This window comes from Bos grunniens, chromosome 16 (assembly GCF_055505025.1).
Source record: "Bos grunniens cultivar Pamir isolate PY7600 chromosome 16, Bosgru_T2T1.0, whole genome shotgun sequence".
In the NCBI taxonomy this organism is placed as follows: domain Eukaryota; kingdom Metazoa; phylum Chordata; class Mammalia; order Artiodactyla; family Bovidae; genus Bos; species Bos grunniens.
In genome coordinates, this window is record NC_141180.1 from 44,782,638 (window position 1) to 44,806,258 (window position 23,621).

General features: G+C 41.7%; 1 protein-coding gene and 2 long non-coding RNA genes across 3 annotated transcripts in view; 1 reads left to right on the forward strand and 2 right to left on the reverse strand.

The window, feature by feature from the left end:
• Positions 1–14,392, forward strand: part of DPT (dermatopontin) — a 36,416-nt gene extending 22,024 nt beyond the window's left edge. The window contains exons 3-4 of the mRNA XM_086344839.1: positions 7,995–8,102; positions 13,269–14,392. Coding sequence (XP_086200965.1) covers positions 7,995–8,102; positions 13,269–13,335 — 175 coding nt within the window. The 3' untranslated portion in view covers positions 13,336–14,392. The remainder of the gene's footprint in view (positions 1–7,994; positions 8,103–13,268) is intronic.
• Positions 1,122–8,398, reverse strand: LOC147356737 (uncharacterized). The gene is made up of 2 exons (XR_015143510.1): positions 8,269–8,398; positions 1,122–2,810 (listed from the first exon to the last, which is right to left on the reverse strand). It is a non-coding gene; the product is annotated as an uncharacterized LOC147356737 (long non-coding RNA).
• A 2,723-nt stretch (positions 14,393–17,115) lies between the features above and the next one.
• Positions 17,116–23,621, reverse strand: part of LOC147356738 (uncharacterized) — a 30,782-nt gene continuing 24,276 nt past the window's right edge. The window contains exons 2-3 of the long non-coding RNA XR_015143511.1: positions 22,013–22,103; positions 17,116–17,798 (exon numbers count right to left, since the gene is read on the reverse strand). This is a non-coding gene — a long non-coding RNA (uncharacterized LOC147356738). The remainder of the gene's footprint in view (positions 17,799–22,012; positions 22,104–23,621) is intronic.

Genomic DNA, 23,621 nt, shown 5'->3' on the forward strand with positions numbered 1-23,621 from the left:
CCTAAATGTTTCTTTTCCAGATTCATAGCCTTTCCTCAGGTTCACTGCATAATATGTTTTGACCAAAAAAAAAAAAAAACCTTCCTCAGAATCAGCATAGATAACCCATTAGTTTTCCTTCAGCCTTGAGTTTCTATAATGAATTTCTACTATGAGTTTCTATATGAATCTCAAATACTGTATTCTGTTCTCCACTATCTGGTCTCCCCCTCAATTATTCTGAAGTCATAAGCCAGAGATTTTTTTTTTTTAATTCCTAGATAGTTCTGGCTAACAACTACAACAAAACCAGCTCATCTGAATATTCTCCTCTTCCTACCCCAAAGCACTCCATCAAAGCTTATCTTTAACTACTGATTTCATTGTCCAGCTTTTAATACAAGATGGATAATGTTTGCATTCCTATTTCCCGTGAAACCATGACAGGGACAAAGATGACCTCATAGGCATCTCCATGTGGCATCTGCCCCCCCCCCCGCCCCCTGCTCAGATGCCTACTACAGCACTACTCCCAGAAGCCTGGTGGGAAGGGCAGCTTCTATGATGCTTCCTCTGAGCAGGTTGGAAGCTGTTATTAGGGAGATGGAGACACCCACATTTTGAGAAAGTAAGACTGGATGTTACATTTTTAAGCAGCCTGCATTGAGTTTAGCTGCTTCTGGGGCTTAGATCAACCATCGCCTGGCACTGCATGAAGCACGAAGCACTCATTTTAGGGGTCGATGGGCCCTTTAAGCTTCAGCAAAATCAATCATATCTGTCATCAGTTGGGGTGGCGTGGCTGTCATAATCATTGTGCCATATTTCTAATTTAGAAATGTATTTGCTGCCTTCATGTCAGTGCTTCCTCCCTTCCTATGCTCAACCTTTAAGAGTAGAAACTTCAGAGATGTGGCTGGTTGTCTAGTAAGTATTGGGTAACATAAGACCAGGTCCTACTTGCTGCTTAGAACAAAGTAAACCTTGCAATTCCAAATTTGTGGCTCTATACTTTCTTGTCCACTCTCTTTTATTGTATTCTAGAAATAATCATTCATTCATCTATTCATTAATTCACTTAATCAGACTGAATATGAATGGATATAAGTAAAGTTCATAGACTTTGATTCAGTTCCTAATGATGATGATAAATTTTATTTTATTTATTAATCTATCCTGTTAGTTCATTTACTTCTGATGCACAGAAATCATGATCTATGGCCCAGATGATAGAACCAGGGTGCAGAAGTTGTGACTTGTTTAAAGTTCTGAACTCAATTCCAACAGGTCTATCTGCCTCCAGATCCCACATGCTTTGCACAGTACTGAGTCCTCTGAATCTCGATGAGAAAATAAGACCTGGAAAATTGGAGTATTAGGTAACAATACAGTGGGCATCTCACAGTGAAAACAGAGAAGAAAGTGGTTATTTTAGCTGGGAGGGAGACACTGCAGGTGGAGTTGTCCCACCAACTGCAGGATTGGGCAAACCATGATGCAGTGTGGCCAGTGAAAACTAACATGAGTCAAAACAAATGTGCTTACTGACCAGCCCTGGGCTTGCAATGGTGAGCTGGAAATTCATTTCCAAGAGAGTGATTTGGAAAATAGTTAGGGACTTTCCTATTCTAATTTAAAATGACAGATATATCTAGAACTGTGTTCCCCCTTTTGTGATACATATTTGAACACTTTGATATATAGTGCTCCAAAATGCCACAAGAGGACAGACATGACCGTATTGAATTCTTTCTCCTACCCCTAGAGTTCAGGGCCTCTCTGCAGAGAAGGGCACTTTGGTGACTCCAGAGTCATTTTAGTCTCACTTGAACTCTTCCCCCAGCTCTTTGCAGAAGTCAGTTGACTCCGAGGTTGCTTTCCTTTATGCATAACTGCAATTGGGTTTTACTTTTTTCATTTTTGCAAAAATAATTCAAATAGGTTCTGATATAGCACCTACTGGGGATGCCAGGCCACTGGCAAATTAGTCTCACCTAAAATTTTCTCATTCTTTGTAACTTACCTGGCAAAGCATTTATTAACCAAGAGGATTGATCACAAGCAGATTCTGTTTATTTAAGACACTTTTCAGTGATTTGCCTGTCAGAAAAGGGTGTCCTCTTTTTGACTGGATGTGGAATGTAGGCCAGTCTCAACATATCCCAAGTCTATAAATGTTGAATTTCTCCACATCCACAGCTGAACTAGATTATAAAAGTGTATATGCTTGTCATATACTAATGACCCCTCAAGCAGCTCACTGTACTGATCACCATTGTGAAACAAGATGCTATACAGTATTCTGTTTTTTGATCAAAAGCTAAATATGTGGTGCTGACAAGTAATAGGACTTTAGAATGTTGTTTAGTTGCTAATGTTGTTTAGTCGCTAAGTTTTGCGAACCCATAAACTATAGTCTGGGAGGCTCCTCTGTCTATGGGATTTCCCAGGTAAAATACTGGAGTGGATTGCCATTTTCTTGTTCAGGAGATCACTCCTGACCAAGGGGTAAAACCTATGTCTCCTGCATCACAGGCAGATTGTTTACCACTGAGCCACCTGCAAGACCCAGAACATTAGAATAGAGTATTTTAAACAAGGTGTTAATTGAGAAGCAGAAGAGTGACATGTTAGGTGCTCAGTCATGTTTGACTCTTTGTGACCCCATGGATTGTAGCCCACCAAGCTCCTCTGTCCACGGAATTCTCCAGGCAAGAATATTGGAGTGGGTTTCCATTTCCTTCTCCAGGGTATCTTCTTGACCCTGGGATTGGAACCTGGGTCTTCTGCTTTGCAGGCAGACTCTTTACCATCTGAGTCACCAGGGAATTCTGGGAAGCATAGAAAATAGAAGTAAGACAGAATTAGAGGCTGGATTGACCAGAAGAAGCTTCTCTAAAATGTTGTTTGAGGATGGGCCGAGCGCGAAAGAATGGGATGGGAAACACTGTTTACTCTTGTTTTGAAAAAAGCTGATGTATGGCTTCCTCAGGTAACCCCTTCTAGTTTGTTAACTTGTAGATGCTGGGTTTTCTCCCAGTTTTTAGGGTAGGACATCTGTGATGTGTGCTTCTCTGGCATCTCACAAAGTGGGATACGGTTGAGGATGTGATACTAACTGATGCTGGGCCATAGGGCATGGCCCCATTTGTTCTCGTGCACACCAGTGAAGTACACAGCCTAAAAGTGGAGCCTCTGGGATGACCCCCAAAGAATCCAGTTGTCCTACTTGCTGACAGGTCAGACATGTAACAAATAGATGCTGGTGCTACAAGGCCTGACCTTGTGTTCAAGTCTCAGTAATCAGTAATAAATGGCTTCCTGAATGTCTCAGTGGTAAAGAATCTGCCTGCAATACGGAGCATGAGGGTGCAGTCCCTGGGTTGGGATACTCTGGAGAGGGAAATGGCAACTCATTCCAGTATTCTTGTTTGGGAAATCCCATCGACAGAACCTGGTGGACTATAGTCTATGGGGTTGCAAAAGAGTCAGACATGACTTAGCAACTAAACAAAACAAATCAATAATAAAGGTGAAGTTTGATAAAATCTATACTGAGTCACTTTCTGTTGAGAAAGAGTCAAAACCCTTTCCTTTAACTATTAAAAACTGCATAAGTTCTCAAGCAAACCTCCAACAATAAGTAAATTGTCCTTTTTAAATTCTACCTCTACTCTCCTTTTTAAAATGAATGTGATGATATATATCTGAATAAGGTCTGTGACATGTCATGTTCTCATAGAAAAGGAGAATGCCATCTGTCAGCTGTGGCTCAATTTGTGGTTACGTACTGGACAGCAATCATTTATTGATTCTAGCTGAATCCATTGATAATTTCAGAGCTTTAATAATCTTAGATGAGAAAATCCTGTATCTGTTTTAAAAATCACCTCCATTTGCAAGGGCCTTCTTCAATTCATACCTAAGACATTATTTAATTTCTTTCCATCTTCTTCAAACTTATCTAATTCAAGAAATTGTACAAGTGGTTCTATGTTATCAAGTTCTCACTTAGTTTTGAAACAACCTTCTGGTCCTGTCCCCTTGCCTACAGTTCAGTTCAGTCACTCAGTCGTGCCCAACTCTTGGTGACCCCATGGACTGCAGCATACCAGGCTTCCTTGTCGGTCACCAACTCCCAAAACTTGCTCAAACTCATGTCCAACAAGTCGGTGATGCCATACTCTTGCCTATAGATGGCATTAAAAGTAGTTTACAGTGAGAAATTATGCTCCAGTAGCCACTCATCCAAAAGTGATAGGGGAAACACACACAGAGGGACAATTAGCTCTTTGTAAAGGGATATATAAGGATCCTGATAGAAGAGCTTCAGTAGTAGACTCATTTCAGTAAATTGCATAAAAACGTCCATATAATCAAAGCTATGTTTTTTCCAGTAGTCATGTATGGATTGTCAGAGTTGGTCCATAAAGAAAACTGAGCACTGAACAATTGATATTTTTGAATTGTGGTCCTGGATAAGACTCTTGAGAGTCCCTTGGGCTGCAAGGAGATCAACCAATCAATCTGAAAGGAAATCAACCCTGAATATTCATTGGAAGGACTGATGCTGAAGATGAAGCCCCAATACTTGGGCCACCTAATGTGAAGAGCTAAGTCATTGAAAAAGACCCTGATGCTGGGAAAGATTGAAGGCAAAAGGAAGAGGAGGCAGCAGAGGATGAGATGGTTAGATAGCATCACTGACTTTGAGCAAACTCATGGAGAGAGTGGAGGACAGGGAAGCCAGGCATGCTGGAGTCCATGGGGTCACAAAGAGTCAGACACAACTTAGTGACTGAACAACAGCAATGTTACTGACAGAACTTTCTCTTCTTCTTGCAAGGGAAGGCCTGTTTGATTGTTTTAATTGGTCTGGAAATGTATGGCAGTGCTCAGTATGAAGTGTACTTTGCCATAAAACTGCCTGCCGTGACCTGGTAATCCACAAGGAATCTGGAACCACACTGAACTCCTCCCCTTCTGCCCTCAGGAAGCCCATCACCATAGTTTATGAAACCCTTATCTTGTGCTTCCTTGTAGTCTCTTTTAATTTCCTGACAAGTTCCTATGTCCTTGTCCCTGTGTCTTGTTCTGAACGTTTAAATTCTATTTTTTCCTTCTGAGGAGTTATTACTAGAGCTTTCACTTATTGGAATATTTTGTGTGTGCATGACATCCTCAGAAACTAAATGGAGGCACATTTATCTTGTTCTAAAATTCAGAATCCTGACTGTATTGAAACAGCAGTTCCCTCTATGAATGGTGTTTGGGAGGCTTATTGATTGGGGCTCTTTCTTCCTCTGTATTTTTACTTTCATAAAGTAGAAGTAATTTTTACTGAAACCCAAACTCTTGCCTTACCCTCTTAATCAAAGATTCTGTAAAATAATCTACACTTGACCTCATGATTTTATAACAAAAACAAAGCAACATGAAAATCCCCAATATCAAGTAAGAACAAAAAACTGGCTGGGACCAAGATAGAAATACACAAATAAGCATGTATGACACCTTCCTGAGGGTATTCTAGAAATTTACTGAACAGCAATCCCCCACAGAGAAACCTCATAGACAAACTGTCAGTTGAACAGGAGACTTTTGGTCTGGCCACTACCAAAAATGAAGCCATAGGAACTGCTAGTTGAAAAAAGCAATGGATAACTTTTGTCCCCCTTTGAAGCTTAAAATGTCATTTTTTAAAAAAATGCAAGCCTCTCTTTCCCATTTCATTCCAAATGTATTTAACTATCCAAGTAATCTGAAAGTAGATCAGTAAAAACTTAAAAAAATATCAGTCTAGCATAATGATTTCCAATAGTTTTGGGAACTGGATTTAGCCTAATGTAGTGTTGCCTTGGGGCTTTCCTGGTAGCTCAGATGGTAAAGAATCTGCCTATAAAACAGGAGACCCAGTTTCAACCCATGGATCAGAAAGATCCCCTGAGATGGTAATCGCAACCCACTCCAGTATCCTTGCCTGGAGAATTCCATGGACAGAGGAGTCTGGTGGGCTATAGTCTATGGGGTCACAAAGAGTCAGACACGACTGAGTGACTACTGTACACTATTACCTTAGGTGGATTTCTGCCTTAGCACATCTTAAAATGTTTGGCAATCAACTTTTATATATTGTATCTAAAGAGTGCTCTAAAAATTCTGGAAAATATTTTGTGCTCCCTGATGTAAGAAAAAATGCATTCTACTCCATCTCTTTTAATCCTAATTTTCATTATCAACAAATCCCTCCTCTGGGTAAACTTGAATCTAGCACTTGTTAGAATCCTCAGGGATCACAAACCAACAGAATCCAAATGAAAACCTATTAGGGCCATTTATGAGTCATTTAATGTTTTCATTAGGAAGAGAAAGTCCTTGTTCTGAGTCTCCTTGGAAGCACAAAATAGGGTTCTGCTTTAGCCTGTTTCCTTCCATAAATATTAAGCAGAAACACACGGAACCCACTCTAGATAGGGCTTGGTGTTCTGATAGAGCATAATTATGTCTTGAGAAGAGAAGAATCAGAGAACAAGAACAAGTGCATAATGTGGTAAAAGAAACGGTTATGAACAAAGAGAGTGAAGTTTTAAGTTCCAGTTTGGGCTTCCCTGATGGCTCAGAGGGTAAAGCGTCTGCCTGCAATGCAGGAGACCTGGGTTCGATCCCTGGGTTGGGAAGATCCTCTGGAGAAGGAAATGGCAACCCACTCTGGTATCCTTGCCTGGAAAATCCCATGAACAGAGAAACCTGGTAGGCTATAGTCCATGGGGTCTCAAATAGTTGGAGACGACTGAAAAACTTCAACTTCAATAACTCAGGTTATCTTGTGTTAACTTGTTGCATCAAAGCTTGAGAATCTTCTAAGAGACCTTCCAGTTTATGAATCAGGCTTTTAAGATCTCATGACAATCCTTGCAGTATTAAGTCTACATGTAGGGAGATCTTTATATCATCAACATACAATGACCTGTGACCCCAAATCAGATTAAATTACTGACACTATTTGTTTCCCAAGCAGTCTGGGGGTGCAGATAAAGACTTTGGGGAACACATATCACACCAAAAGGACTATTTTGATCCTGAAGATCCCCAGTGGTGAAGCATTATAAGAGCCAGGAAATTCTAGATTTATTCTAGTGGACCACAACGAGCCTACCCAGGGAGAGGCCAGGCCTTGGCTTAATCTTGGAGGAGAAAGAAGGAAATGTGAAGGAGGAAGAAGACACAAAATTTCTCCTAACAATTCAACTCCTACCACGTATCATACTTATTTGTGTTAATCCAAATGACAAACCTGTAAGGTAACTTTCATTCTTCTATAGACCAGGAAACAGATTAAATGACTCTCTCAAGGCTATTTATTTATTCAAAAAATACTTACTATGTACCAGGAACTGTTTTAGGTGCCAAATAAACAATGGCAGACTAGGTAAAAACTATTTTTATACAGCCTATATTTTATTTTAATATTTTTCAAATACAGTTAAAAAAAGTGCATATTAAATTATCAGACCATACAAACAACATATAAATACATGCACACATATATATTTGAAACAAAGTTTTTATCTACATACACAATAACTTTAGTATGTACAATGCAGTCTCTGATATTTTCTATTCAATCTCTTCTTCTTTTTTAAAGCTCAGCTGGTCCTAACCAATTAAACTGATTTCATGATCTACTAGTAAGTTACAACCTGTATTTTGAAAGCATGGTTCTGGTTAACTGGATTGGAATGAACTAATACTGATATTAGTCAATGTTTCCTCAAGGCCTGAGGAGCTCGCTGTATCTTTTTTAGTGTCTAGTTTAGTGGCAAGGAGGAACATGAGACGTGAGAGAAAACTGTCCATCTTTTTGCAGCCTGGAATGGTTTAGCAGAGGTCATCCAGCTCTGATTTGGGTCTCCCATAATGTTGAAACTGTATCTCTCCTTTATAACATGTTTTCTGTTTGCTCCCAGCAGTATAGTTTTATCTTTTCCCTCTAACCTTTTGTTCTTCCCACATAGGCTGACAACAGAATATCCAGGCCACTATGGTGAGGAGATGGACATGATTTCCTACAATTATGATTATTATATGCGAGGGGCAACAACCACTTTCTCTGCAGTGGAAAGGTGAGCCTTCCCCATGGGCAAGGTTGGAGTGGTCAGAACCAGCTCTCTGCAAGGGTCATATCTGCAGGATTTTTGATCTGGGGTTTTCCCTATTATAGTTTCCTACTTGGTCTAGGTTAACTAAAAGATTGACATGACAATGGAAAACAATGGGAATTGAACCTACTTCGTGGAGCAGCTCACCCTTGGAGATGAGGATGGGTTCCAGATTGCTCAGAGCAGGAGATGCCAAGTTGGTATTCCATGATGGTTTATGCTCTTCCCTTTACTCAGTCTTAAAAAGCACTTTTTTTCCTGCCAAACATGTTAGAGAGGACAAAAATGATTAAAAGAGTGCCCAGTGTCAAAATGAACCCTCTCCAATACCACTTCTCTATATGATCCTCACTTTGGGTTGTGGGAAGGGAGAGAAAAGAGAAGAGAGGGGACTGGAGATGAGAAACACACAAAACTCACCAACTATATTTAGAAACAATGATCCAGCAATCCCATTGCTGGGCATACACACTGAGGAAACCAGAAGGGAAAGAGACACGTGTACCCCAATGTTCATCGCAGCACTGTTTATAATAGCCAGGACATGGAAGCAACCTAGATGCCCATCAGCAGATGAATGGATAAGAAAGCTGTGGTACATATACACAATGGAGTATTACTCAGCCATTAAAAAGAATGCATTTGAATCAGTTCTAATGAGATGGATGAAACTGGAACCTATTATACAGAGTGAAGTAAGCCAGAAAGAAAAACACCAATACAGTATACTAACGCATATATATGGAATTTAGAAAGATGGTAACAATAACCCTGTGTATGAGACAGCAAAAGAGACACTGATGTATAGATCAGTCTTATGGACTCTGTGGGAGAGGGAGAGGGTGGAGAGATTTGGGAGAATGACATTGAAACATGTATAATATCATGTATGAAACAAGTCGCCAGTCCAGGTTCGATGCACGATACTGGATGCTTGGGGCTGGTGCACTGGGATGACCCAGAGGGAGGGTATGGGGAGGGAGGAGGGAGGAGGGTTCAGGATGGGGAACACAGTTATACCTGTGGCGGATTCATTTCGATATTTGGCAAAACTAATACAATATTGTAAAGTTTAAAAATAAAATAAAATTTTTTAAAAAATGGAGAACTTCAGAGAAAAACAGTACTAATTTTTTAAAACCCCTTTCTCTCATAATCAGTTTCCAATTTTATCACAAATACATCAAAGCAAAACAATAAGAGGAAAATAAAAATTCTTCTCCCTGCTAATAAAGAAAGAGATATGAATAAATTCAGGTGTTAGAAGGTTGATTTGACCTACTTATAGTTAGGTGATCATCACTTTACACAGCAAATGAATTCCTGAAAAGTTACCAATAACTGTTTAGCAAATGAACAAAACCTAACTCATTAATTCATTAAATAATAGAATGACAAATTTGGTTGGGACATTTTGGTGTATATTTATGTTTTTAAGTGCAATGATATCATACCTAATTGGAGTTAACTTATTTAATATGACCTTTAATTAAAAAAAAATTAAACAGAAAAAACAAACATGAACAAAATCTGAAAAGATGCAATACAGGTTTCAGGCTCAATGAACAAAAACCCTTACATTTATTCATAGAAAACCCCCTCAATTCTCACACATTAATTGTTTGCATTTTACATACCTTTTTATCTAGCTTAGTTATTATTTTCTCAACCCACATTTTGAAAGCATGGTTCTGGTTGACTTGATTGGAATGAACTAATACTGATATTAGTCAATGTTTCCTCAAGGCCTGAGGAGCTCGCTATATCTTTTTTAGTGTCTAGTTTAGTGGCAAGAAGGAACATGAGACATGAGAGAAAACTGTCCATCTTTTTGCAGCCTGGAATGGTTTAGCAGGCAAATTAAAAAATAAACTACAGTGAGCTATAAACTCACACCAGGCAGAATGGCCATCATCAAAAAATCTACAAGCAATAAATTCTGGAGAGGGTGTGGAGAAAAGGGAACCCTCTTACACTGTTGGTGGGAATGTAAATTGATACAGCCACTATGGAAGATGGTCTGGAGATTCTTTAAAAAGCTAGGAATAAAATCATCATATGATCCAGCAATCCCACTCCTAGGCATACGCCCTGAGGAAACCAAAAATGAAAAAATCACATGTATCCCACTGTTCTTAGCAGCATTATTTACAATAACTAGAACATGGAAGCAACCTAGATGTCCATTGACAGATGGATGGATAAAGAAGCTGTGGTACATATACACAAAGGAATATTATTCAGCTGTAAAAAAGGAACACATTTGAATCAGTTCTAATGAGGTGGATGAACCTAGAGCCTATTACAGAGAGTGAAGTAAGAAAGATAAATATCGTATACTAATGCATGTATATGCAATCTAGAAAAATGGTACTGATGGATTTATTTGCAGGGTAGCAATGGAGAAACAGACATAGAGAATAGACTTATGGAGGGAGAGGGTGAGATGTGTGGAGTGAGTACCATGGAGACATACATTACCATATGTAAAATAGATAGCCAATGGGAATTTGCTGTATGACTCAGGAAACTCAAACAGGGGCTCTGTAACAATCTAGAGGGGTGGGATGGGGAGGGAGATGGGAGGGAGGTTCAAGAGGGAGGGGACATATGTATTCCTATGGCTGATTCATGTTGATATTTGACAGAAAACAACAAAATTATGTAAAGCAATTATCCTTCAATTAAAAAAATTTTTAATGAATAGGGAAGATATTACTTCTCACCAGTTAAAATAAAACAGCTGAATGATGTGACACACATAAAACTATATTTAAGAAAAAGAAAAGGAAAAACGTAAGAACTCAAAGCCCTGAAGGGCAACTCTGGACAACAGTATAGAAGGGTGCTCAATGTTCCTAATGACGTTTCCAACTCAATGAGAAAATTAGTTCGGCATTTTCTGTTTAAGGAGACAGGAAGGAATACAGTAAAGAGAGTACACCATCCAAAATTTCCTCAAAATAAATATATTTTGACAGCTAAAATGTCCAGTGGCTATTGACTTGGACATTTTCAGTTATGTAGTTTAACCTAAAATCTTGGAAAACTGAGCTATTATATCATGCATTTGTTTACAATTAATATACCCATGCAATTTTGCCACGGTCACTAACAATCAGTGGTGTGAAGATCCACAACTTGGATTTCTCCCGCTCTGCTGAAAGATGCTGAGGTCATCACCTTCAAGAAATATTTTCAGTGTAGGACTCATTGGGCAAGAGCTTTTCCTCCACAGGCAGATCATAGTGGTTTTCTCCTGGAATGGAGTTGCCCAGCTGGGGCACAGATAGCTCTTTGTTGCAGGAGCCTTTCCCATGCATTCCAGATGTTCAGCAGCAGCCGGACCCCACCACACTAGATGACAATAGTGACCTCCCCTCCCCCAGAGTTGTGACAACAACAACAATAAAAAAACTCTGAGAAGCAAAACTGCCCCTTCTTGAGAACCATCCAGGAGGGAAATCAGAGACTAAGCCTGATTCTTATAACTTGGTTCTTTTACAACCAAGTCTAAATTTTGCTTAGCATCAATTAAAGCCTTTTGAAAGAGCAGCGTCAATGCCTGGCTCAAGGTCTTATTTAGCTATGTCTGTTGGCATAGAGATAAATCAGACTTGTCTACAGTAATGAAATTTATTTCATAAACTCACATGCCACCGATTTCCTAACCTCCATCTGAAACAAGCCATGTTCTCTGTTAACAACTGCAGGAATAAATACTAATAAATAACTGGTTACCCAGGCTCTTGATAACTTTTTATACTTGGGCAGCCTATGCCCATTACTCTAAACAACCTCGAGCAGCAGACTCAAATTACAAAGCCTGCCTTACTGTGTGAGCAGCCTGTTCCATAGCTGTTGGCAAGAGTTACCTCCCAGAACTTGAGAGTGGTCAGTCCCACCTTCCAGATTTGCAGCTTGATAACGATCTTATCAGTGTTGGTGTCTAAGAAAAATCTGGGAAGAAGCCTTTCAGACTGAAGAGGAAGAAGAATATTCTAAGGTTAAATGACCCCACTGTGCTTGAGAAGCATTTGAGTGGCTATATACGGAATGACTTTTTTTGCCCTTCATCAAGACTTTGCAAAAGATATGACAGCCGTGTTCTCAATGGGGGTATGGGTGTCAAGTTATGGAGTCATTGTGGTATCAGATAAAGAGCAAGATTTGAGTCCAACAAACTTGGAACTTGCAATTGTCATCTAATTATGTTAATAAAGTTCATGTTTCTCTGAGTCCACTTCTCCACCTAAACAATGACATATTGTGAGGATTAAATGAAAAAATATGTAAAGCATCTAGTACAATGCTGGACATATTGGAGGACTCAGCGAATAATGGTTACAGTTGTCATTACCATCGCTGCTATCATTGTTAAATAGTATCAGACCAGAAGAGTGCTATGCAGAGTAGGCTTTCAATATATTTTTGTTAAATAGGTGAACAAAGGACTTGGGCTAGTCCTTAGCAAAGAATGTTCCTTGAAAGGCATCCACACTATATTTTTCAAAACTAAACAATTCTATGTTTTCTCATACCTATGCCTGACCATCTAAACAAATATGCAATTCAGTTTCTGTCATGCAAAAATAACAGGGACTTTCCTTTTCATGTTAAGGCTTTTAGAGTTGTTTTCTCTCTGTCCATTTCCCTGTGATAGTGTTTTCTGAAGAGGGTACAGCACAGAGCCCAGCATATTGTACGTTCTCAGAAAAAGAAAGAATGAGCGATGGATAGCCAATGTAAGAAATGATTCTCAACAATGAAATGAAGAAAATGTTAAATAAATGCTTTTATCCCAAGCTGTTAACCTGTATGTCCAAGAAGGTGCTTTTGAGATGGACCAGTGATCAGCTGATCACTGGTGATAAACAGGACCTAAACACACTGGCAACCTAGTTAGTCCCGTCCAAGATGCACCTTGAACTGGGAGGAGGGGTCCAGGAGTCCTGACCTCATAGACAATTACCAATAGGTTTTCTAGAGACTTCTTAGAGATGTTTCCTGAGAGGAAAGTGAGATTAGCTGTCCCTTAAGTTCCTAAATTCTCCAAAGATTGCTCATTGCTTTATTCTTCCCAAGGTGTCTTTTCTCACTGACATTAGCTCTCTGACTCTCTCCCTACAGGGATCGCCAGTGGAAATTCATAATGTGCCGGATGACTGACTATGACTGTGAATTTGCAAATGTTTAGATCTGCAACCTACCAATCTGAGTGAAGGGAAGAGGTCCAGGAGGCCTGAGGACTCCACAGATGTTAACATCAGCAGGGACTCCTAAGTGGTTTCTGTTGCTCTCTTTTCTTCTGCTCAAGCTGGTTGGTAGCTGGAATGCCAGTTTTCTGGGCCTTCTGACTAGTATCACGCTTATAATAAAATCCCTAATTTCTCACTTTCAACATGTTCCATAGAAACCCTTTTGTATGAGTGACGATGGCTGTGTTGCACACCATATATTCTGTGTGCACAGGCACAGCCTGAAAACAAGCCTAGTTGCTTGAGCACCTGTCTCAGCCTTGCTGTTGCTTTTACTACCCAGTGAGTTGCCTAGTGCTGAGCAGTACCTGTGAGGAGGTTTAGTAGTGGAATGAAGGGGCAGAAATTGAAGAAGGGGACCAGGAATGCTCTCTGGAGCTCTGTCTGTTTGAAGGAAACCTAGGATCTTCACAGAGAACAGACCTTCTGCCTTAGGGCGACCTGCTTCCACTCTCCCACTCCGCATAAGCCAAGCTTGCCTAGAAGTTCAAGTGCAGAGCTCTGTGCTCCAGGAGGGAGGAGACTGGGAGGTGAAATGGGGAGGTGAAATTGTGTGGGCCTGAAAGACTGAGGATTGGAAGAATTTCCTAAACTGGAAGAAGATTGTTACATGCCCAGTAATGAAAATGAGCACAGGAGCCAGAGAAACCTGTGAGAATCAGTCTCAAGTAAGACAAAAACAAGGAGGATGAGAGAGGTCAGAGAATGGGACTCAAGTTAGGAACCTGGAGGAAAACTGAAAAAGGAGTTTGACTTGCCAGCACTTGGAAAAACTGGCAAAGGCCCTGTAGTTGTGCGAGCTACTGGCAAACTCATGTTGACTGGTTTCCATTTTCTGGATGGAAAAGGCTGCCCTGGGGGATCTACTTCTTTTCAATGTGTAGTTTAGGGGTGTCTTTTGCAGAGATGGCACTATCGTTCCTCCTCCTGTGATGTCCCCATCCCCAGCCCTTTGTACTCTCTTCATCATAAAAAGAATAAAAATATTAACATTCACTATGTTGCAAATATTAAGGGTCATTTTTCTCTCTCTGTGCGAAGCCACTTCAATCATGTCTGACTCTTTGCGATCCTACGGATTGTAGCCCTCCATGCTCCTCTGTCCATGGGATTCTCCAGGCAAGAATACTGGGGTGAGTTGCCATTTCCTTCTCCATTTTGCTCTCTGCTGCTGCTGCTGCTAAGTCACTTCAGTTGTGTCCGACCCCATAGACGGCAGCCCACCAGGCTCCCCAGTCCCTGGGGTTCTCCAGGCAAGAACACTGGAGTGGGTTGCCATTTCCTTCTCCAATGCATGAAAGTGAAAAGTGAAAGTGAAGTCGCTCAGTCGTGTCCGACTCTTAGCGACCCCATGGACTGCAGCCCACCAGGCTCCTCCATCCGTGGGATTTTCCAGGCAAGAGTACTGGAGTGGGGTGCCATCGCCTTCTCCGACTTTGCTCTCTACTCTTCCCCTTTCTGATTATTCAGAAAATATAGCTTCTCATTGTGATTTGTGCCAAGCACCATGCAGGGCACCAGGAATCCAATAATGATAATGACAGAGTATGAGAAATCCAATAAATAAAGCATAAAGTGCTAAGTGCTTTCATTAAGGATTGGATAAAGGGTGGAATCACATTTCTTTGCCTTTGAATCTAGCTGATTTGTCCTCAGCATCCTACAGACCTCCTCATGCCAATGTGTCACATGATTTTTGACCACAGGGAGCCTCTACTTTCTTTATCCACACAGTTTGCCTTTTCTTTTCAAATCTGTGCTGTGCTTCCCTTCTCTTCTCTCTCAGGAGACCCAGGCAGGCAGGCAAATCCACAGGGATCACCTACCTTGTTAGGCAACCCATCCAGGTGGCCAAGACAGTGAATCTCAGCCAGTGAAGCTGGCATTTCCCAGTGAGACCTCAGTATTAGGAAGAGAAAGGCAGAGCTAAGGATGTCCACCTTTGACTTAACGCTGAGGTCCTTTTTCACATTATGTTTCTGCTTTATTTCTTCCATTTCCCTGTTTCCACGTCTCTGGCAATTTTCATTTATACCAAGCTTCCCTGTGTTTTTTTCTCACAAACGGCACCATTAATATTTTAGCAATTGCAGCTTTGGGTCAGGATGGCAGCCAGGAAATGGACTTAGCCGGGTGTGTGGAGCACAGCTGGAAGAGAGACAAGCAACGCAGACTGGCTGACTTAGCAGCCATGAAGGAAACCAAAGGCTGGGGAGGAGGTGGGGGAGTAGGGAACCAGGACGCCGGAGGCTCGGGTTGGAGAGGTACAACTGGGAGCAGCAGTCCAGGAGACTGACAGACAGCACGAGTCACGGAAAAAAAGTAATACAGCAATCCAATGTATGTCTGTGCCAAGTAGAATAAATAGAGAGAAGAACTAAGAGAAAAGCTATTTTTGCATATAGGCCGAGGACAATAACAGGAAAGTCATCATCAGCTTGGTCCAAATCTGAATTTATACTTTTTTTTTTTTTGGTCAACCTCAATCAGAAGAAATCAAGTGCCAGATTGAGGCTTCATCCCTGATCTTCTGACTGTGATCTCTCTCTGTGCTCTCATTTCTCCAATCTTTTTAGTAACCTGCACACAACCTTAGACAAACCACCTCCCCACTCTATGAGGAATTTATCCAGGTGATATTGTGGTTTCTTGCAACCCCAGAAATCCTGTGAATGCTGAACAATCTGTCCCAGATTGTTTACAAATTCCTAAGGCATTTTCTTCCAGGGAAGAAGCCTGGGATGGGATTTGAAAACGTAGTTCCTGCCCCTGGCTCTGACAACAAGTGGCTGTGTACTATTAGACAGATCCCCAAGCCCACTCTTTCCTCATCTGCCTGGTTATGAGCAGGAGTCCCTTTTCCAGTAACTTCACAAGAGGGTGGTCACAAAAAAATGGGAAGAAAAGAGATTTGATTCCTGCCTCACCGGGCCTACAGTCTGACAGAAAGAGATGAGAAAACAGACAATGAAGACACAAGTGCAGGAAAGTTTCCTGAAGAAGCCAAGCCCATGACTGGCCCTGAAGGACCTATAGAACTTGTGAAGTGAGTGCAAGAAGGCCCTGGATTCCAACAGTCAGGGCACAGATCCTTGTTCCATCACTTATCAGCTGCATGACCAAGGCTCAGTCACCTACTTTCCCTAACACTCTATTTCCTTACCAGTAAAGACAATAATTTGAGATGGAAATGGCAACCCACTCCAGTGTCCTGGGAAATCCCATGGATAGAGAAGCCTAGTACAGCCCATGGGGTCACAAAAGAGTTGGACACTACTTAGCAACTAAACAACACAACAAAACCTTTTTTTCTTTGGAATCCTAACTCTATAAAAGTCACTAAAATCCACCTGCAAAGCAGAAGATGTGAGTTCAGTCCCTGGGCCAGGAAGATCCCCTGGAGAATGAAATGGCAACCCACTCCAGTATTCTTGGCTAGAAAATCCCATGGGCAGAGGAGCCTGGTGGGCTACAGTCCATAGGGTCACAGGAGTTGGACATGGCCTAGTGACTAAACAACAATAAAGACAATAGTAGCACCCACACTGTGGGATTCTTGTAAGATTAAATACGATCTCATAGTGTCTTGCACTAATAAGGACCCAATAAATGTAGTAAGAGAAATAGAATATTATTAGCATACTTTAGAAATAATGTTCCTTGTGTAAATTGGATATTGGTATAGATGAAGAAAAGGAAAATTCATAGAAGAGGTGAGATCAGTTTTGCTATCATTCACTTATTTATTCATTTATTCACATTCGGTCACTCAACCAATACATTATTAAAGGCTTATTATATATCAGCCACTTCACAAGGCAGAGTTCCTGCATTCCAGAGGATTATAAACTAACGGAGTCAAACAAGCAAGCAAATCATCACAGTCCAGATTGGTGAGTCAAGAATAGGTGGCATTGCAACAGAGAGTGGTGAGAGGTTAGGGTGGGAAAAGGGAGAGTGGCATTTCAGGCAATGGAAACAACATCATCAGATCAGATCAGATCAGTTCAGTTGCTCAGTCGTGTCTGACTCTCCGAGACCCCATGAATCGCAGCATGCCAGGCCTCCCTGTCCATCACCAACTCCCGGAGTTCACTCAGACTCACGTCCATCGAGTCAGTGATGCCATCCAGCCATCTCATCCTCTGTCGTCCCCTTCTCCTCCAGCCCCCAATCCCTCCCAGCATCAGGGTCTTTTCCAATGAGTCAGCTCTTCGCATGAGGTGTCCAAAGTACTGGAGTTTCAGCTTTAGCATCATTCCTTCCAAAGAAATCCCAGGGCTGATCTCCTTCAGAATGGACTGGTTGGATCTCCTTGCAGTCCAAGGGACTCTCAAGAGTCTTCTCCAGCACCACAGTTCAAAAGCATCAATTCTCCGGCTAGGGGTAGGATAGGGAGCCCCTAGCAGAAAGGGAGAGGAACAACATCATGGAAGGCACTAAAGGATGTAAAGGCTTAGGAAAGTTTCCCCAGAAAACACTGATGCCACCAGTGTCTGGGAGGCACAGTACACAGTCACAAATACCCTAAGGATGTACAGGTAGCTCACGTCAGCACCATAAGGCATTCCGCCATGTGTGCATATTAATAATTACAATTATGGTATCTGGAACTCAGATTGCAGCTGAGGCCTCCTAGAAATCTAGAGAGAGGGAATTTAACAAATCCTCTCTCTGCTCCATGCACCCAGATGCACAATGCCATGGCCTGGGGAATTTTCTCTCTATCCTGGGTGTTCATCCATATGTATTATCTTTATGGGTCAACTGCTTCGACCCAGACTAGAAACTCAGCATTTTTTTAGTTCCTACAGAGGAATGTAATCTCATAAAAGCATTAATGAATGTACAAACTCAAACTAAAAAAGCAAAGAACAAAAATTTAGACATTTTGGTTGAGGCAGTCTGAATGCAGGTTGGAAAAGAATTTCCATACACTGGGCATTTCAGAAGGAAGTAAGTTTATTAAGAACAAAGAGCAGAAATCATGTGACCACTGTGAATGCACTAGACTGACCTCCTGACAGACCAGGGAAAGCTGACAGTTTTCATGGATTAGTAGCTAATTTTTATAGCCTCAAGACAAAGAAAATTACTGCTGGAAGGTTAGCAGTAGGTGATTGGTGGGAGCACTATAGGGGATTTACTGGAGTGGACATCTTTGCCTAATTTGGAGTCAGGAGGCTTGTTAGTAATGATCAGGAGGCTTTTGGTGATGGTTGTAAAGGGGTTCAGTTAGCTTTAGAGGTGTCCTTGGTTCTAGGCTCTGCTTCAGTGGCCTTGGGGCAGGACTCAATAATTTCCTTCTTCCATGTTTATTTATTATTCATCATGTAGTCAGGGGTTTTCCCTCTTTCTAGCCAGTCCCTTGTCTAGCTTCCAACCTACTTGGTTCTCTCCTTATACTTCCAGGTTCTTCTCCCCCTTTTAGTGAAGGAAATTGTCACTCAGTACAGCCTGCATCCAAACAGGTATGCACATCAGGTGGCCAACACAAGCAACAGCCACAGAGCCAACAGCATCCACTCTTACAAAGAAAATCAAAGAAAAGGAAAAAAAAATCTTACAAAGATCCAGTCCATTTTAACTAAACCTTCTGTTTAGTTTTGTGAAATTAAACCACTGTGTTAAGAAGTACTACCAGAGCCTGGTTACCATTCTGGGAGCCAGAGTCATGAAGGTAAGTGAAATCTTTTGCAAAACAGGGTCTGGATCTAACTGGGGTGTTTATCCATTACCAATGCACTCGGGTTAGTTGCCCTGCGGCCTGTGAGATCTTAGTTCTCCAACCAGGTATCAAACCTACGTCCCCTGTATTGTGAGATAGATTCTTAACCACTGGACCCTAGGGAGGTCCTTACCTGTGTATTTTAAAACCTATTTATTAGGTTCCTCTGTGCCTTCTTAAGCACTGGAAATGTATCATTTGTAACCTTCTTCTCCTCTTCCCAATACCCCCTGAAGAAGCCCAGTTATCCATGTGAGTGAATATCCATATCAGTGAAAACTGCTGAATAGAAACATCTTTTAAAAAATGCAAATTATTATATCCTCTGAATTTTCTGAATGGTAGCATTACTGTTTATTTCTTTATTTTTTTAATACTTCTCTGCCTTTCCTAACGTTAAAAAACAATTACCATTGATTGTGTTTATAATTTTTCTTAAGTAATTTTAATTTTGTGGGACAAGAACAGTCACCAGCTGCTAAACAGTTCAGCCCTAGGACTCTGCTCCAGCTGAAAGGTGAGCATATGCTGACTTTATGGAAAGAGAGAGATTATAAAACCAGACTCTTTCATCTAACAGTCTGCCTAGTGGGTTATAATTTAATAGGCAGAATTACCTGCTCTTTCCAACGTCTCTCACCATCCCCAGAGACAATGGAACAGATGTTCATTCTGTCATATGGCCAATGAGAAACAAATATTTAAAACTCCTCCACTCATTGAAGTGCCCTTGCTCTTGCTTGCCCTTCAGGACCAAGCATGGGACTCAGCTTCCCCAGAAAATTTGCAGTGTTTGCTAAGACTGGTTCAGGGTCCCTACCTGGCTCCTCAGTAATCCAGTCTTTGTTTGCATTTCCCTAAGGGAAGAGGTCCTGACTTATTTGTTTGTAGGTTTCTAGTGCTTAACAGGATATTTTTACATATAGTGGGCATCCAAAACTTATGCTTTAAAATTTATCTGGATTTCCAGGCTGGTTTTCAGTTTTTATTGAGAAGACCTATCACAGCTCTGGGGCTTCCCTGCTGGCTTAGTGGTAAAGAACCCGCCTGACAATACAAGAGACGTGGGTTTCATCCCTGAGTCAGGAAGATCCCCTGGAGAAAGGAATAGCAACCCACTCCAGTATTCTTGCTGGGAAATCCCATGGACAGAGGTGCCTGGAGGGCTACATTCTTTGGGGTCGCAAAAGAGTCAGACACCACTTAGCGACTAAAACAACAACAAAATCAAAGCTTTAAGGAATCAATAATTGGAAACATGTGTAAAAGCACTTTGAAAATTGCATAGCTGTATTAAGAAGCATGGTATTATGATAATGTGTGGTTTAGAAGGGAGTTAATGCCCTCTCCCCCTGGAGGAGGGCATGGCAATGCACTCCAGTATTCTTGCCTGGGAGAGCCCATGGTCAGAAGAGCCTGGCAGGCTACCGTCCACGGGGTCACAAAGAGTCAGACACGACTGAATCAACTCAGCATTCACACACGCAATGCCATTTCCCGCTTTCTCTTCAACATCATTAGGTAATCATTAATTTCATCCTTCTAAGAGCTACTCACTAATGATGAATGAGTTGGAAAACATACCAGTCAGTCACAATTGTTACTTACGTGTTCAGAAAGTGTGTCACCATACTAAAAACCAGAATGTGAATTTTAGTGTTTTTATGACCTTTTCAACTATATTGAAATCAACATCTGGGCAACAAGTACAGGACTTGTTGCTATTGTTCAGTTGCTAAGTCATGTCCAACTCTATGTGACCCCAAGAGCTACAGCCCATGAGGCTCCTCTGTCCCTGGGATTCTCCAGGCAAGAATAATGGAGTTGGTTGCCAGTTCCTTCTCTAGGGGACCTTCCCAACCCAGAGATAGAACCCAAGTCTCCTGCATTGGCAGATGGGTTCTTTACTACTGACCCACCAGGGAAGTACAGAACTAGGCATTTGTTAAACATGAGGTAGCACCTAGGTAACTAACCCTTGAAGAGACTGAGGGGCCGAGGGCAAAGGGGCACAGGTTGGTAAATTGGTGTAGCTCTGTATGAATTTGGATGCATTTTGAGTCTTATAATAGCATATGAGTTCCAGAGGATAGGAGGGCAGTGATTTTTGTTTGATGTATCCCCTATACAACAAACATTTGATAAGTAAATACAAGTAGAGTCCTAAGACAAGCAATAACACAGATTAAAATTTTGTGAATATAGATTTTATGACCCTTGTTTTTCCTTGTTATTCCCACAAAGAGTTGACTTGTGAGGCTAGCTGGTGATTAGCTGGGCTGAAGCAGCGAAGCCAGTTTCTGAGAGTCAGGGTTTCCTGTTCATGAGGTTGCCTGGCAGGCATCCATAGACCATGACTGTGTGCCACATCTTCCCTCTCTGGGACTGGTGGATTTCAGCTGACCTGAGTGTTTCCCAGGTCTCTTTTGTTGGCAGACTCAAAAGTGAGCTCATTAGCCATCACCACTTGGAAAGATGTCTTTGGGAATCAAACATGCTCTGAGTCATACCTGCCTGTCCCCTACTGAGACAGTATAATGTCACTGACAGTACAATGTCATGTAAATTAGTTCTGCCCATGGCTTCCAGGAGGAAGGTGCCAAACACCTCTCACAGTGTAAAACAGCACAGCTCAAGCTGGAGAAGGACTTCACAGAAATTCAGAGCCAAGGCAAGCTTAATTCTCTACATGCACAGGTAAGCCTTTGCAGAGGGATAGAAAAAAAACAGAAAGATGTGGATGAGTGGATTATTGGTGGTGGGGGCATCAGACTCAGCCCTTCCCAGAAAGGCACCAATGCTTGTTCCAAATCCATAATCCCACACATCTGTGCTTTTGTACATTTAATGTCGACTGTTACTTCAACAAGGTATCATTAATCACTTACTTTGTTCCTGGAACACACTGAAGGAAGTCACAAAGCCTAAAACATACTTCTTTCCTCAGGAAGAATTTTGTTCTAGTTGGGGAGCCAAGGCCTAAAATCCAGAAAGGTTAGAAATCAAAAGAAAGCTGTTTACAGTCGAGGGCCCAGTGAGTGACAGTCAAAGGCACAGGGAGTGACACACTGTGAAGGAGGATCACTATGTGCCTGACAGGAATAGAACGGGACAGCTATACAGGTATTCGGAGAAGCCCCAGTAGGGGCGAGAAAAATGTCACCACCCTTCTACTGATTTTAATAAGCCCTATGGTAATCCTGAAGAAGAAGTGAAGTGAAGTCGCTCAGTCATGACTGTGGCCTACCAGGCTCCTCTGTCCATGGGATTTTCAAGGCAAGAACACTAGAGTGGGTTGCCATTTCCCTCTCCAGGGGATCTTCCGGACCCAGGGATCGAACCCGAGTCTCCCGCATTGTAGGCAGACTCTTTACCGTCTGAGCCACCAGGGAAGAATCTAATAAGAATGGTAATCCTAGTTGACCTCATAGGGTCAGACACTCTCCTGCCTGATATAAAGGAGGAGCTAGTGATGTAAGCCTGACATCTTCTTGAATAAGGTGGTCTTTCCCCCTCCCCCACTTTCCTTTGATTATAAAATCATAGCCCATTTAATCGTTGGGGCAGAGCTCCGTCGCCTGCCCACTTGCATCTCTTACAAGCACCCTATATTAAAAAATCTACCCCTCGACTATCACTTTGCCTCCGGCTGAATTCCTTCTGTGCTGAGACACAAAGAACCTGAGCCTCAGTAAATCTTAAGTCCCAGTTCAAGTTTTGGCCAGGTTTTAGTCCCAGCACATGGGTTCAAGTCCCCATCTGAGGTAAACAGTTTCAGGCTGATGAAACAGAAGACATCAGAACAAGTGAAGGAAGAGTAAGAGTCATGCCAGTAGTGGAGACTGCCTAGGCAAACCTATGGAAGTGCGGTGCTTCTCAAGGAGCTGAGGGAAACCATGCGTGCAATTCTTACGTCTGACTAACGGAAGACTGGAGCCCACTGAAGTCGATGACTTGCTCAAGGATACCCCATGAGCAAGTGGCACAGTCAGATCTAGAATTCAAGGCTCTGGGCTATTAGCTCAGTGATCTATGCTCCCAGGTCCCTGCACAGTGGTTTAGTACGGTAACATGAAAGGGAGACTCAGGCCCTTGAACTCTGTGCTCTAACAGGCTTTCCCATTTAACACTTGCAGCTACTCTACATGGGCCTTCTTATTGCCATTTTATAGCTCAGTTCAAAAGTTCCTGAAATAGAAGACTTGCCCAAGGTCATACAGCTAGTGAGAGTGGACTTTGAATCCAAGTCTGGCTGTTTGTGAAGCCCAGCTTCTCTCTGCTATGTCAACCTGGAGCCAAGGGTTTCCACTGAGAGTAAGAAGAAAGTTTTTAAACTGCTTCTTATTATTCCATAGCTAAATGTTGTACAATAGAAAAGACTTACAGCTTTATTCCAGTATTTTACATATTACCTTTAGAGAGAGAGGTACATTGTAAGGTAAGTGAGAGAACATTGTTGGAGGTCTAAAAAGTCAGATGGGTGGCCTGAAAATCATA